Below are 12,303 nucleotides of genomic sequence, written 5' to 3'. Positions count from 1 at the left end.
ACCCACAATTATGATATGCAAACCCAACATTTATTCAACATTCACAACAATATAATTGCTAGTTTTTATGATTGTATCTGAAATTGTTAGGCGAAAATAGCCTGCATGCCGACTTTCAGATCTCTAGAGCAATCAGAAGTGGGCTAATTTTCGTTGTCAATGTTAACTAACAACAAACAAACAAACAAACGCGAAGCTGAGTAAAGAAAAACGTGTTAAAAAAGGGACGAACTGTTTCTTCAGATAAGTCATGAAATGAACGGAAAGTCTGACGATAAATCATCAAAAATTAAAGTCAACCTAAAAAAAATCACAGTTCAAAATCATTCCTTGAAGGATTGAACTCATTACCTCAGCTTAAAATAACGTTCAAACATAATCAGATGCGATTCATTAATAGCGAGTGAAATTTACCCAGCGGCAGGCGCAGCAGATGCCTGACTATTGTTGCTACTACCCTCGTCTCCTGCCTCGTCATCTGCTTCTTGTTCGCACTGTGAACAAAAAAGGAAAAGAACATGAAACATCAAAAAGGTAAACACAAATCCCAGTTCCAGAGAATCAATTCGTTCATTCTGATTCTCTGGTACTAGTGAGTAGTCTTTATTGGATAACCTTTTTCTTCACCGGAGAAAGCCTCGATTCGTAATAAAATTCAAGAGCCCAGTACCGGAAGGAAGTCGTACATTGATGTGGAGTTATCAGTAAGTCATTTTAAAATCACCTCCTCAGGACAAAGCTCCAACGCCTTCTCGAGCGTAATTTTAGCACTGGCTGATCGCTCCAGGTAATAGCCGTTGCTGGTTTCATTGCTTGGTGCAGGTGGAGACCAGCTGTTGTAATACTGTTGGCTCGCCACCGAGAAATTGCGACGATTTAGTTCTTCATTGAGCCATTCAACGCACTCCGTGTACCGACGCTGTAATGAAACAAGTCTCAACATCCAACAATAAAAGGTCTAAATCCAAAGAAAATAAATACAACAGCATACATAAAACGGTGGTAAATAATATGTTCAGATCATTAGCCGTATTATGTAAGTCATACAATTATCTTTTGTGAAATAATCAAAGGAACTATTGGATGTTACCTTAATTTCCGGAGTACCAGCCAGCATGAGAGCGGCAGCAGGGCAGGAGGAGAACAACGTCACGAGGCATTTAACGCACTGGTACGCACGCTTCTGATAGTGACTTTTGGTCCGCTGCACAATCTCGAGCAGACCCTCTCGCTCGTCTGGAATGCCTGATCAAATATAATACAGAGTGAACTACTACTTACACATCAACACCTCCAACTAAAATTCACCGACTTCATTCATTCCATCACAGTGATGATGTGGAAGTGTTTTGTAAGAATTCATCGATGATGCCACGATGAAGATTTTGAACTTACCCTTTAGTGCGTTGTGTAATCTGTGTTCTTGCCAGGAGTCTTCAAGTGTCAGCATGTGCAGTAGGAGGTCTATGAACGGTCGCATTTCGTACGTGTATGCATAAGCAACCTGAAAATAGTAACAAGAGTTTGGCAAGCATAATAAATTAAATACTTGCTTGGCACTTCAACGGTAGCAATAAAATTGATTCAACCATGCTCTCGCAAGATCACATACCGTAAATTAAACTCTATTTGATCTTTCTGACCATACATGAAAATAGGACGAATGTTACCTGTGCAAGCAGCTCCGCAAGGACAACAGAAGAGAAGTTTGGATTTTCCCAGCAGCAATACTTCAGGAGCTTCACCGTCTCCTCGCTACTATGGGCTTCCTCGATCACTTTCTTGATGTAGCTGTGGCAAAAAAGAGTTACATGATGGTTATGAAATTTAATTTCAAAAACTTTTCTTAATACTGACATTATCAATATTTTATGTAAAGAAAAATATGATTATAAGTATTTTAAACAAATTTAAAGCTCCACAAGCACGTAGTAATTTATCAATGATACAAAGGGAATATTACATGAAAGTTAATAGGGATTTATTTACATGGGCTTTCCAAAAAGCAACTCGGCAACTCTGGGCTGGATGATCATGAGGAGCTGCTGGCAAGTGTGGTCTCTGTGAGGGTTCGGGAGAGGAGTGGTGTTCTGGAATAGAAGTAAGGGATCATAAGCGTGAAGCACAGAAATAACATGCCCATTGGTTGCATGTTTTTAAACATATTCTGGAAATATTTATTGCTGCGTAACAGAAATGGATGTTAGGGACTTAAACTCACGGGCACTGAAGAGTGGCACTTGGACGAGAGGTCACAGCACCGAATGAGCTGAGCAACAACCTGGTACAGCTTCGTGAGGTCAGCACAAGAGGACTTCAAGCCAGGACCAGCCACTTCGTCCACTGCTAGACTCATCAACGTCTCAGCTACATTTAGCTGCAGTGAATTGATACATTAAAATGCCGCCAGCCCAGTATAAATGTGAACTGAGTTGAAAGTTTCAAGCACAGGTAGCGCAAGAAAATACTCATGAATTTTCAAGTTAACTACATGACTGAATAAATTTAAAAAGTAAAACGTCAACAAATAAATTAGGTAGAGAAATACATCAAAAGAAGCTGATTGCGGTCAGAACCGATACCTTAAGAAGCTGCCGCTTCTCTGGCAAGCCAAGTGCGGCGTACATGTTGAAGAAATGGAAGTATTGAGGCAGATGACGGCAATGCTCGGCTAGCTCCCGATGCACCAACATGAGCACAGCACTTAACACTTGGTCACTCAGGCTGCTCCACACTGTAAACACAGTATACGGAATACGAGATAAAATATAAGATAGTATACAATAAGATAAAGATAGGATTAAAGGTAAGACAGTATACGTTTGTAATTGTTAATTAATGTTATGTTACACCGCTGAATATGCAGCACCAAGGAAAAAGTAAGCCTAGTTTTACTGACCATTTATGTTTCTTTGCTAATCTAAGTTCGGAAGTTGCTCTAATGAACTGGCAATTAACTTCATGGATTTTAGTTTGCTCTGCGTATTAAATGTCGCAATAATAAATCGTTCGTTAACTTGATCACCAACAGGAATACATAATAACGATTTCTCAGCCCATTTGCTATTATTTTAATCGATAACTCGGATAATGGAAGTAAAACGGTTTCATTATCTCCTTGCAATACTGCGGGTGTCACCTAATTCAAGTGTATAGAACGCACATGAAGCGTGAGCGGCAGCAGCAGCTGACAAGGCAACCCCGGTGAGCGGCGGATCTGAGCGCGTCGAGTGAGCCACAGTCACCAACAACTTGCTGAAGACGAGTCGCACCTCGGCTGTGGGACACTCGAGCAAGTATTCACTCAATGGTAAACCGCTACCAAAGAGCAAGTGCTTCACAAACCACACTCGACTGCGGCTCGACGAACGCAAGTGAACCTGACATAAAAATTAACCTTATTAATAGGAAAGACTCATGATAAATGTAACTTAGACTACTTCAAGACACTGCATGATTGATAAGAATAATTTTAAAACTAATTTGAATGACAAAAAATATTCAATCATTTAGACGGAATATGTTCGAAGTGTGAAAAAAAGGTTTGGGTTCATAGCAAAAAAATACTCACATGGAGAGCGTCGTACCACTCCTGGGCTGGTCCTCTGAGGGTCTTCTTCGTGTGCAGGCCAACCATGAACAGGAATTTGCTGCCAAGCTGGGTGCTCACCAGACCAATTTGCTCAACCTCTCGCACCTGCAATCCCGACCACACAATCATTGTAATTATCGGCAACGAGAGAAGGAAGCAATTAACTCATCTCTATTCCATCCTTTCTAGCATTAGAAAAAAAAATTATTTACCCATTATCAAAACAGAATGATGAATACCGGAATATTTACACGCAAAATCATGAAAAATTATCAAAAACCTCATGCATCCTAAACTAAATCATCCTACAAAGTAAGTATGAACTCAGTTTCATTCTTATCAAGATGCAAATAACGTTAAAAAACTTAAGAGACATCACCAGGGAAGAGAATTCATTGCACATGCAGCATAAGACGTTCATCTCACTTTATCGGCAGGAGCCCTCTGAACGAAAGAATGATTTGCCATGAGAAGCTTTTTGAGGAAGTGGAAGTAGTCAACGGAGAACTGCGAGCGGGAGTGCATGAAACGCACATTCTGCCTCACAACAGAGCGTTCCATGGCCACTGGCATCTTCAGCAGGCTGGGTCTATCCGCTGGTATGGGTACAGAAATTCAGTCAAGCATTCTAATTATGACAAAACGATAATTTCGGTGATTTTAAAAAGGATAAATGAACAATTTCAAAACAGTAAACTTAAATTCATGCACAGTAATCAAATATAAGCAGATGATAATGTACTTCAAGTGAGTTCTATTGAAAAATTGCACAAACAGTTAAGGGCTAGAATTTGGATTTGAATGAAAGCGAGAGAGAACTTCCTTACCTATTGACATCTCAGACAAGGAAGAAATCATCTGCTCCTTGTCAACGTCTTCACGGGTGTAGAAGAGAAGGTAGGCGTTCCACCAGCGTTTTTGGCGGCGGTAGCTAACTCGTTTCATCATGTTGTCAAAAACTTGTTCGCTCATGTAGTCACCTCCAAAGCACTGGTTCTTCATTTCTTCATCATCCTCCATACGACATTCAGTCACTTCGCCGTCATCAAACTTGTACCATTTACTTTCATGTCCACTTCGATGACAGATGTAGCTGTAATAGTGACCGCCGCTCGCTTGACCGGAGTGAACAACGATGCCGGTGAGTCGGTAGCGGCTGCACCATTCAGATCCGCCCTCCAAGTCAGACTCGTCGAAGGCAATGAGTTCGCCATTTCGAGCAAGCCCTCGCACTAATGAATGAACAAAAATGTTAGAACTCTCTCACAAGATTCCAAGTAATTAATTTTAATACTTTTTCAATCACACTGTAAATATTTTCACAGCTAAATTATGAGCAACTGCAGATATTGATTGGGAACGAGATGATTTTGAAAGAAAAAATTGTAAAACGTCTTCAAATCGGAAGATAGAATTAGGTACAAGAAAAAATGTACATGATTAAAGTGATCTGCGAACACATGAATAAGTTTATATTTAAAAAGAATATATTTACCAAATTAATTTTAGCACACAACAAATTTATTATTATTATTTATTTAAGCAGACGGCAAACCTGTGTATGGATCCATATCAAGTTCTCGTGGAAATTCGAAATAGTCGTTAAATTTGATGGAAGTTTCTCTCTCCCAGTCGTAGTCGAACCTTTTCAATTGAATTGCAAGGATGGGCGGAAGTTTCTTCAGGCATATCCGTTTGACCGTGTCTACTTTCTTGTCGCATTTCTCACAGAGGTAGGCGTTGTCTCCTTCGAGCAGGTCGCCTTTAACGTACTGCTCTAGAGAGTCTGGTAAATTACTATAGTTTCGAATATCTATGCTAATTACAGTGAATGCCTCTTCTCGTGAGTATCTGTGAGGACAGCTTTTGCAGATCTTTTGATCGGAAAAGGAGCCGCCTAAGTAGGTGTTAAGGAGCTGTGGGTAGCCCAATGCCTTCAGAGCTTCATTAATGCTCTCAACAACCATGTTGTAGAACTCACATGCGTCGTGCTGTTCGCGCAAGTTCACACGCTCGCCTTGCAGTCTAGAAAGATATTAGAGGAAACACGACACTTAATACAGATTTTTAATCATTAATAATTCCTAAGGATATGATATTGTACCAATTCACTTGCAAAGAAATTGGTCATCAAATTCATTTTGACTGAGGGTCGATATGACTAATTCTACAATAACTGTGCAGTACGTCATAAAATACAGTATATAATTCGATAATAATATAACTACTTCTTCTTTGTGACTAAAAAGAAAGCATTAAAGGTTTCATAAATAGACTAAAGTGACGATATTGAAAATTAAAAAAAGTCTGTTTAAAAAGATCAACAGAGATGAACCCACTTGAAGTCCTTCCAAAGTCCTCTGGGGACGTAATACTGCAGCTTGGAGCAGGCAAGATGGGCGAAGATGGCTTGGACTTGCTTGAGTATCGAAATATTGTATTCTTTGCGGGACTGTTCGCTGCCACTGCCTTCGCCGGAGAACTCCTCCTCATTACCATCATTAGCGGACTCGGCCTCGGCACGCTCTTCTCCACTGAAGTCCTCTTCAGGGTCTGTAGCAGCTCCTTCTACACCCAGCACTCCCTCCCTGTAGCCAAGGAAAATTCGCGCTAAATATTATCTGGCCATAAGTAATTGAAAAAAAATTTTCGGTTCAACTTTTAGTAGAATACATTCTGCTACCAGACTAGTGTTCTCGGTGACAATATATTGTCCGTCTTTAACCGCTTTATACAAGAACAAAGTTTCACGTCTTTACCTGATAACTGCACACACCTGACTTGACGAATCATGTAGAGCTGCTGCAGCACAGAGTTCATGTAGCACGTGGCACCAGCGTTCTTAAGTCCCACAAAACCTTTAGGCGGACGTGGTCCTACAGCAGGCAGATACTCCCACTCCCTGATGCACTCTTCATTTGCTGAAATATCAAATAGATTCATGAGAAACAAAAAAATTCAATTTAACCATCGAGTTAGCAAAATTCTTTAAAAAACTAGAGAAGCTTATTTTGCATGTGATATAGCTACCACTTAGGAAAGCTGATTGGTGGATTGGAATCAGAAAAAACGTTGGAATATAATTAAAATAATTGTATACTGAAACAAACATACAAATTATCAAAACTCTTGCTAGTTACCTGAGTAAAACATTTTGGTGAGCATGTCGGCAACAATAGCGAGGTTAGGAGCACAGCCGGTGCAGAGAGTGACTAGGAGATCGTAGGCTGCTATCACAGTTGCTTGCGTCGAGCACACAGGGTTTACATGTTCGGTCGGGATCACCGTCGATTGTTCTAATTGTAAATATACTTTAGAAAAGGGAAATATAAAATCTTCAATGATTTCTAAGATGAGAAGAATGCCAGTGTTTGGGTCGCCACCAACACAATACTTGGTATGGGGGCTTAGGAATGCAAGCAATTCTCTAGTGACGTTCAAGTGTCCTTCCAAGAGAGTAGGATCTGGAGTCGGCAGAGCAGAAAAGCCCAATGGAGATGATGTTCCAACTGCAGTCTCGCCATTGCTGGACCCTTTGCTGGAGGTGGCAACAGTACAAGAGCCTCCAGTGCTGGTAGTAGCGACGCTGGAAGGCCCACTTTCTTGAACAGCAGCGTCCCCAAGTTTGTTGTGAGACGCAGCGGCGGCGGCAGCAGCTCGTGTGTAGCGCGCCACACTTTTAAGCCAAATAACTTCTGACTCCAACAGCGATTCTACTTCGTTGATGCCGACCCCAGTCGCACAAGCGGAGTGAAGTAATCCGCACAATAGCTGAAACAATAAATCACAAATAGACGAATTAAGTTATGGCTGTGATAGTTGTAGGTTTTTTAGTGCTTCAGGAAAGCATCGTCCTTTTTACGCTGGAGGTATGGTCAATCGGATTAATGGAAGTGGTATTTTCTTTACGGTGAAGTAGTGCCAAACTATTAGTCCCACCTTAACGTTTGAAAACTTTATTGAATTCTAACGAAACACGTCGCCAGGTCTGTTTAAAGAGCTTTAAATCAAAGAGATTTTGAACGCAAAACGCATATACTAACTGTGTAGGAGCATTAACCGAGGATTAAAATATTTTTAGCACAAAAACTCGTTTAATAAAAAAATAAAGGAATAAACATTTTTAGAGTAATTGTGATGAGCATCATCTGATGGATTATGCTCATTACAGAGTTGGAAACCCCTAAAGCAGTTTTACAATACTTCGAGTAAAGAATTGTAATAAATCCCGAAATTTCCCGACCAGCAGAACAGTGATGGTAAATGCACAATGATATTAAAAACACGTTATTTAGTAGCACTTTCATAAATACAGCAATGGAGAAACGTGTGAGTTATCAACTTGGAATTAAAAATATCAGAGCGACTCACTTGAAAATATTCCTTGGTGTAGGCAATTGCCGGGGTTTTAATACCGGACGGATGTTGAAGATCAGCCGCATTAAGGACATTGAAGAGCATAGCAATGAACAACACTAGAGTGTTGGATGAAGAAGTACACTTGGTCGCTATAAGAAGCAGCTGATCCACAGCACAGTGCCGAATAGTCTTGTCACATTGACCCAGCACCAATGATATCACTAGCTGCTTGAACTGAGAGTCCTGCCCAAAAGCAATATAACAAATTAATTACCTACCACATTCATTGAGAATCAATACAAGATGTTAGAAATTAATCAAACAATGAAACGATGAAATAAATGAAAAAGTTAATAGCTAGTAGCCAATATTTGGAGTGTGTCTGAATGCCTCCGTTCGCCGATTACAAAAAAATTCTTTCTTTGAAGTTGAAGGAGTCAAGTAATATAGCTAATATCAGGCCTTAATGCATAACCAATTTATATCTCACACACTTCGTTACCGAATATACATCAGAAGTTTTCCTAACTAGAATGTATCACATTTCATCAGTACATCTAAAGATGGTGTGTGTGTATACGTGGGCCAAGGGCCAAGCAAATGTACATTTAACTGGTCGTTTTGACAGTCAAACGCTTTCACAGCGCTGCTTTCATCATTTGATGTTGGCTTTACAGTATTTAATATTACTGAAATATACCCCAAATATCTTATAGAGCTAGCAAAAAAATAGATAACGTAGTTTATATGTAAAGCCCACTCGATTACCTTAGAAAGTTTCTCAAGCACAGCAGGACACAGCATGAGGACGACCGCGAGAGTCTCGAGTGCTTCGCAGCAGAGCTGCAAGTCTTCAGCATCAGGCATGGCTCGCACGGGTTCTCCTCCGCCAGATGACGAGGCAAGCGACACGTTATTGTTTTTGGTGGTCTGGTCACTGGAGCCCTGCGTGTCGCCGGATCCAGTGATGAGGTGAGGAGCTCCAGCAGAGCATGACCAGATGATCGATAGTAGAGAGTTGACCAGCGAGTGATCAGGCACCACCCCACACAACTGGCGAGCATACGTCGTTAGAGAGAGAGGAGTAGACACATTCAGATGGTTATTTCACAGTGTATGCTAATGGCATATAATCGTGGCAATTTTGGATAAGAAATCGTTAATAAGAACTCAAGACGGATATAAAAAAATTTTAAATGAAAAAATCTGCTCTCTTCATAATTAAATGATGGATCATAAATGAAAACGTTATTCCTTGCCAAAGAGCGTAAAATAACTAACGCTACACCAATAAATCTTGGTGAAAGCGAAATACAAAACTTACCAACTGCGAGGAGGCTGGAGAGGCACTGATGTTGTGCACCAGAGTTTTGGAGAGCGCCAAGGCAACACTCCTGATCATGCAGTCACCCACGCTGCTGGGGATGTGCGGCAGGGCCTGTTGCAGGACATTCAGCTGCACGCCCTCATTAAGAGCTAACACTGCGGCGCCTGCGAGCCCTTCACAAGGAACTCCTCCGTTCACAGCTCCAGATGCCGGCGAGTGAGCGGTCAAGATGCTGGCGAACGTGTAGCCTACCGTCACGAACACTAATTTGGCTATCTTCACAACCAGGAGTAGCGCAGATCTGCCCAAAATTACGTACATACAATGCAAGGCTATATGCGCTTAGTGAATAAACTTGAATGAATTTAATAAAACACGCAAACGCTATAACACAGACGGTGGAGGCTATGCATCAATTCATGCGTGAACCTGCTCCTTACACTTAAATGAATATGGATAGAGGAATATGAATGAAAAAATACTACAGCATTATACCACACATATTTCTAATTAATAAATATAGATGTATTAGCACCTGCTATAAACTCACCTTTTTGTGCTAACATCAGCTTCCGATAAAAAGTTATTTTTGGTGAGCATGCCAATGACGAGCTTCACACCTCCACTTCTCATAAAATTGAATTGGAATTCTATTGCTTTTTCACTAAGGAGATTTGCAGCAGGCATGAGCATCGAGTACATCACCTGTAGTACAAATCTCCGTTACAGAGCATATAATATTAATATCATTTACCAGAGATCAATTCACATCAAGCAAAAGATTTTAAGCCTCACGTGATAAGAAATAATAGAAAAAATTTCCTAAGCAAATAACTTCAACTTCATACGTGAACGCGATGAAGCAGCGACATGGATCAGAACGATCAATTCAAAATTCCAACTAATTATTCAAGCCTTGAACATTTTGACTCAATTTATCCAAAAAACAAGCAAATTAAAGCATGACTAAACCATACATATAACAGCGTGTTTTACTTGCAAGGGTCGTTAAGAATGATAATTTTACAAGTTTATGCCGGCTTCGTGACTGACCTGGAGATTGTAGAGTACGGTAGAGGGGCTAGAAAAGAATAGAAGTTTTTCCAACTTGCCCGACACGGGCGAAGTGGAAGACATGGCGTGCTCCACGCAGATCGAAGTTAATTCAACCACTGCAAGGAATGTACAACATATTCAATTTTGCTACGAAGCAGCAGTCTTCTCCTATCAAACCTATCTATTATACAAATTCAATTAATTTTCTTTTTCATATTCTAACATTCAGACTAAGTAGATATGAATTATTTAATCAGCATCCTAATTTAACTGATATTGAAGTAACTAGAGGGAATAGGTTTCGAAATTACAGAAACTGGCCATAATCAGATAAAAGCTATCGATGACGTAACCAACAGGTTGGTTAGAAATCTCGTATAATATAGTATTCACACAAATTGCACACGGATCAGTGAATAACACAATTTACGCGCAGAATAGGATTTTATCCACGATGCCTAACGTGGAAATTCTTCGATTAATTATCGCACCTAAATTTCCATTACAAGCCAAACTCTGTGTTAGCTCCAAGTGACTGATTTAAAGATTCAACCTAATACCAAATGAGGAAAAATGAGCAACCTTTAGCATTTAATACTCAATAGGAAAATGTGTTAGTCTATTAGAATCGGTAATTCAATATTGTAAAATTAGCAACTATGAAGTCACTGTTACCAGATAACAATGCATTATTGGAACGTGCGAATTAAAATAATACTTTTCAAAATATATTTCCCTCGTAACTAGTTTCTCAAGACTACTTATTACATCCAACTCTTCTTCAAATGAAAAAGAAAATCTTCATAATAATTTATAATTTTGATAACAGTATGAATGAAGAAGCAAGACAAGTTAAATTTAATAATGTTGGAACTACATCAAGCCAATGCTAATTTAGCCCATGTATGATCTTACCCGTGTGATGCCCTGCAGGCATGACTGAGAGCAGAGCCCTAGCAGCGTCTCTGAGGGCGGGCAGCTGAAGAGTGCAGCCGAGATCAGCAAGCTCCACTATGAAGGTCGCGTCCACGCGGTTACGAGCTAATATCACCCCTAAATGCAAACAATTACAATGAGTAAAATGTTGAAATCATTAATGCTTCATAAAATATGTCAAAAATAGCGTACGGTCGCCCTACTTTAGATTCCAAGGACCTGTAATTATTGAATTAGAGAGTTTTCAAGAGTTCTTTACATAACTTGACTGCTTTATAATCTATTCAACGATTCAAATCTATCGATATACAAAAAAATTTATCCTTCTGGATGAAAAGAATTTTCATTGACCCTAGTCAGATTTCATGAGCACAACTGTACCCACACTCGGTAAGACCACAACGTTGTAAAATTATGTACTCTGACAAGGGTTTTTAAAAGGTTATGCATGTCTAGCTCCAGACCAAATACAAAATTTAATGTCAAATACAAAATCTAAATTCATTTGAGCTTTCATCTCTTCTCGTTCTTGAATTGACAAACATCCTGCACACTTGACTAAATCTGTGAGGTAAGCAAGTTTTATACCGAGTTTTAACTTCTGTAATGCAAGCAAGTTATCCCGATTTTCCATTTCTATAAGGCAAGCAAATTATTCCGACTTTCCATATCTGTAACGCAAGTAAGTTATCCGACTTTTAACCTCTGTAACGCGAGCAACTTATCCCGACTTTCCATATCCGTAACGCAAGTAAGTTATCCCGACTTTTAACCTCTATAACGCAAGTAAGTTATCCCGACTTTTAACCTCAATAACGCGAGCAAGTTATCACAAGTTTCCACTTCTGTAACGCAAGCCAGTTTGACCATCGCACCTGGCAAGCAGTTCTCGGCTTCGTTGTTGGGACCATCATATGGGTGATGAGGAGAGCCCGGCGAAGAATCGGAAGAAGAATCTGGTGAAGAAGGCAAATTGTTGCCTACCTGAGCTAGCTTGCCCGTCAACACCTGCGCAATTGATTGCAATTTATTT

At 40.0% G+C, this 12,303-nt stretch overlaps 1 protein-coding gene across 2 annotated transcripts in view; it reads right to left on the bottom strand.

Moving 5' to 3' along the window:
* LOC108679556 (probable ubiquitin carboxyl-terminal hydrolase FAF-X) overlaps window positions 1–12,303 on the bottom strand; it is a 31,519-nt gene that overhangs the window by 3,144 nt on the left and 16,072 nt on the right. For both annotated transcript variants that reach the window (XM_018168199.2, XM_047883881.1), the window contains exons 15-37: window positions 12,146–12,278; window positions 11,250–11,387; window positions 10,332–10,450; window positions 9,829–9,983; window positions 9,276–9,579; window positions 8,720–9,004; window positions 7,964–8,194; window positions 6,733–7,363; window positions 6,369–6,513; window positions 5,932–6,180; window positions 5,148–5,617; window positions 4,420–4,824; window positions 4,019–4,188; window positions 3,572–3,697; window positions 3,164–3,380; window positions 2,583–2,734; window positions 2,222–2,377; window positions 1,990–2,090; window positions 1,671–1,791; window positions 1,396–1,504; window positions 1,091–1,245; window positions 725–919; window positions 415–494 (exon numbers count right to left, since the gene is read on the bottom strand). In XM_018168199.2, the coding sequence (XP_018023688.1) occupies window positions 415–494; window positions 725–919; window positions 1,091–1,245; window positions 1,396–1,504; window positions 1,671–1,791; window positions 1,990–2,090; window positions 2,222–2,377; window positions 2,583–2,734; window positions 3,164–3,380; window positions 3,572–3,697; window positions 4,019–4,188; window positions 4,420–4,824; window positions 5,148–5,617; window positions 5,932–6,180; window positions 6,369–6,513; window positions 6,733–7,363; window positions 7,964–8,194; window positions 8,720–9,004; window positions 9,276–9,579; window positions 9,829–9,983; window positions 10,332–10,450; window positions 11,250–11,387; window positions 12,146–12,278 (4,847 nt within the window). The remainder of the gene's footprint in view (window positions 1–414; window positions 495–724; window positions 920–1,090; window positions 1,246–1,395; window positions 1,505–1,670; window positions 1,792–1,989; window positions 2,091–2,221; window positions 2,378–2,582; window positions 2,735–3,163; window positions 3,381–3,571; window positions 3,698–4,018; window positions 4,189–4,419; window positions 4,825–5,147; window positions 5,618–5,931; window positions 6,181–6,368; window positions 6,514–6,732; window positions 7,364–7,963; window positions 8,195–8,719; window positions 9,005–9,275; window positions 9,580–9,828; window positions 9,984–10,331; window positions 10,451–11,249; window positions 11,388–12,145; window positions 12,279–12,303) is intronic.

The sequence above is a fragment of the Hyalella azteca genome, unplaced genomic scaffold (assembly GCF_000764305.2).
Source record: "Hyalella azteca isolate HAZT.00-mixed unplaced genomic scaffold, Hazt_2.0.2 contig13926, whole genome shotgun sequence".
Lineage (NCBI taxonomy): Eukaryota > Metazoa > Arthropoda > Malacostraca > Amphipoda > Hyalellidae > Hyalella > Hyalella azteca.
This window is presented reverse-complemented; position numbering and strand designations above follow the sequence as displayed.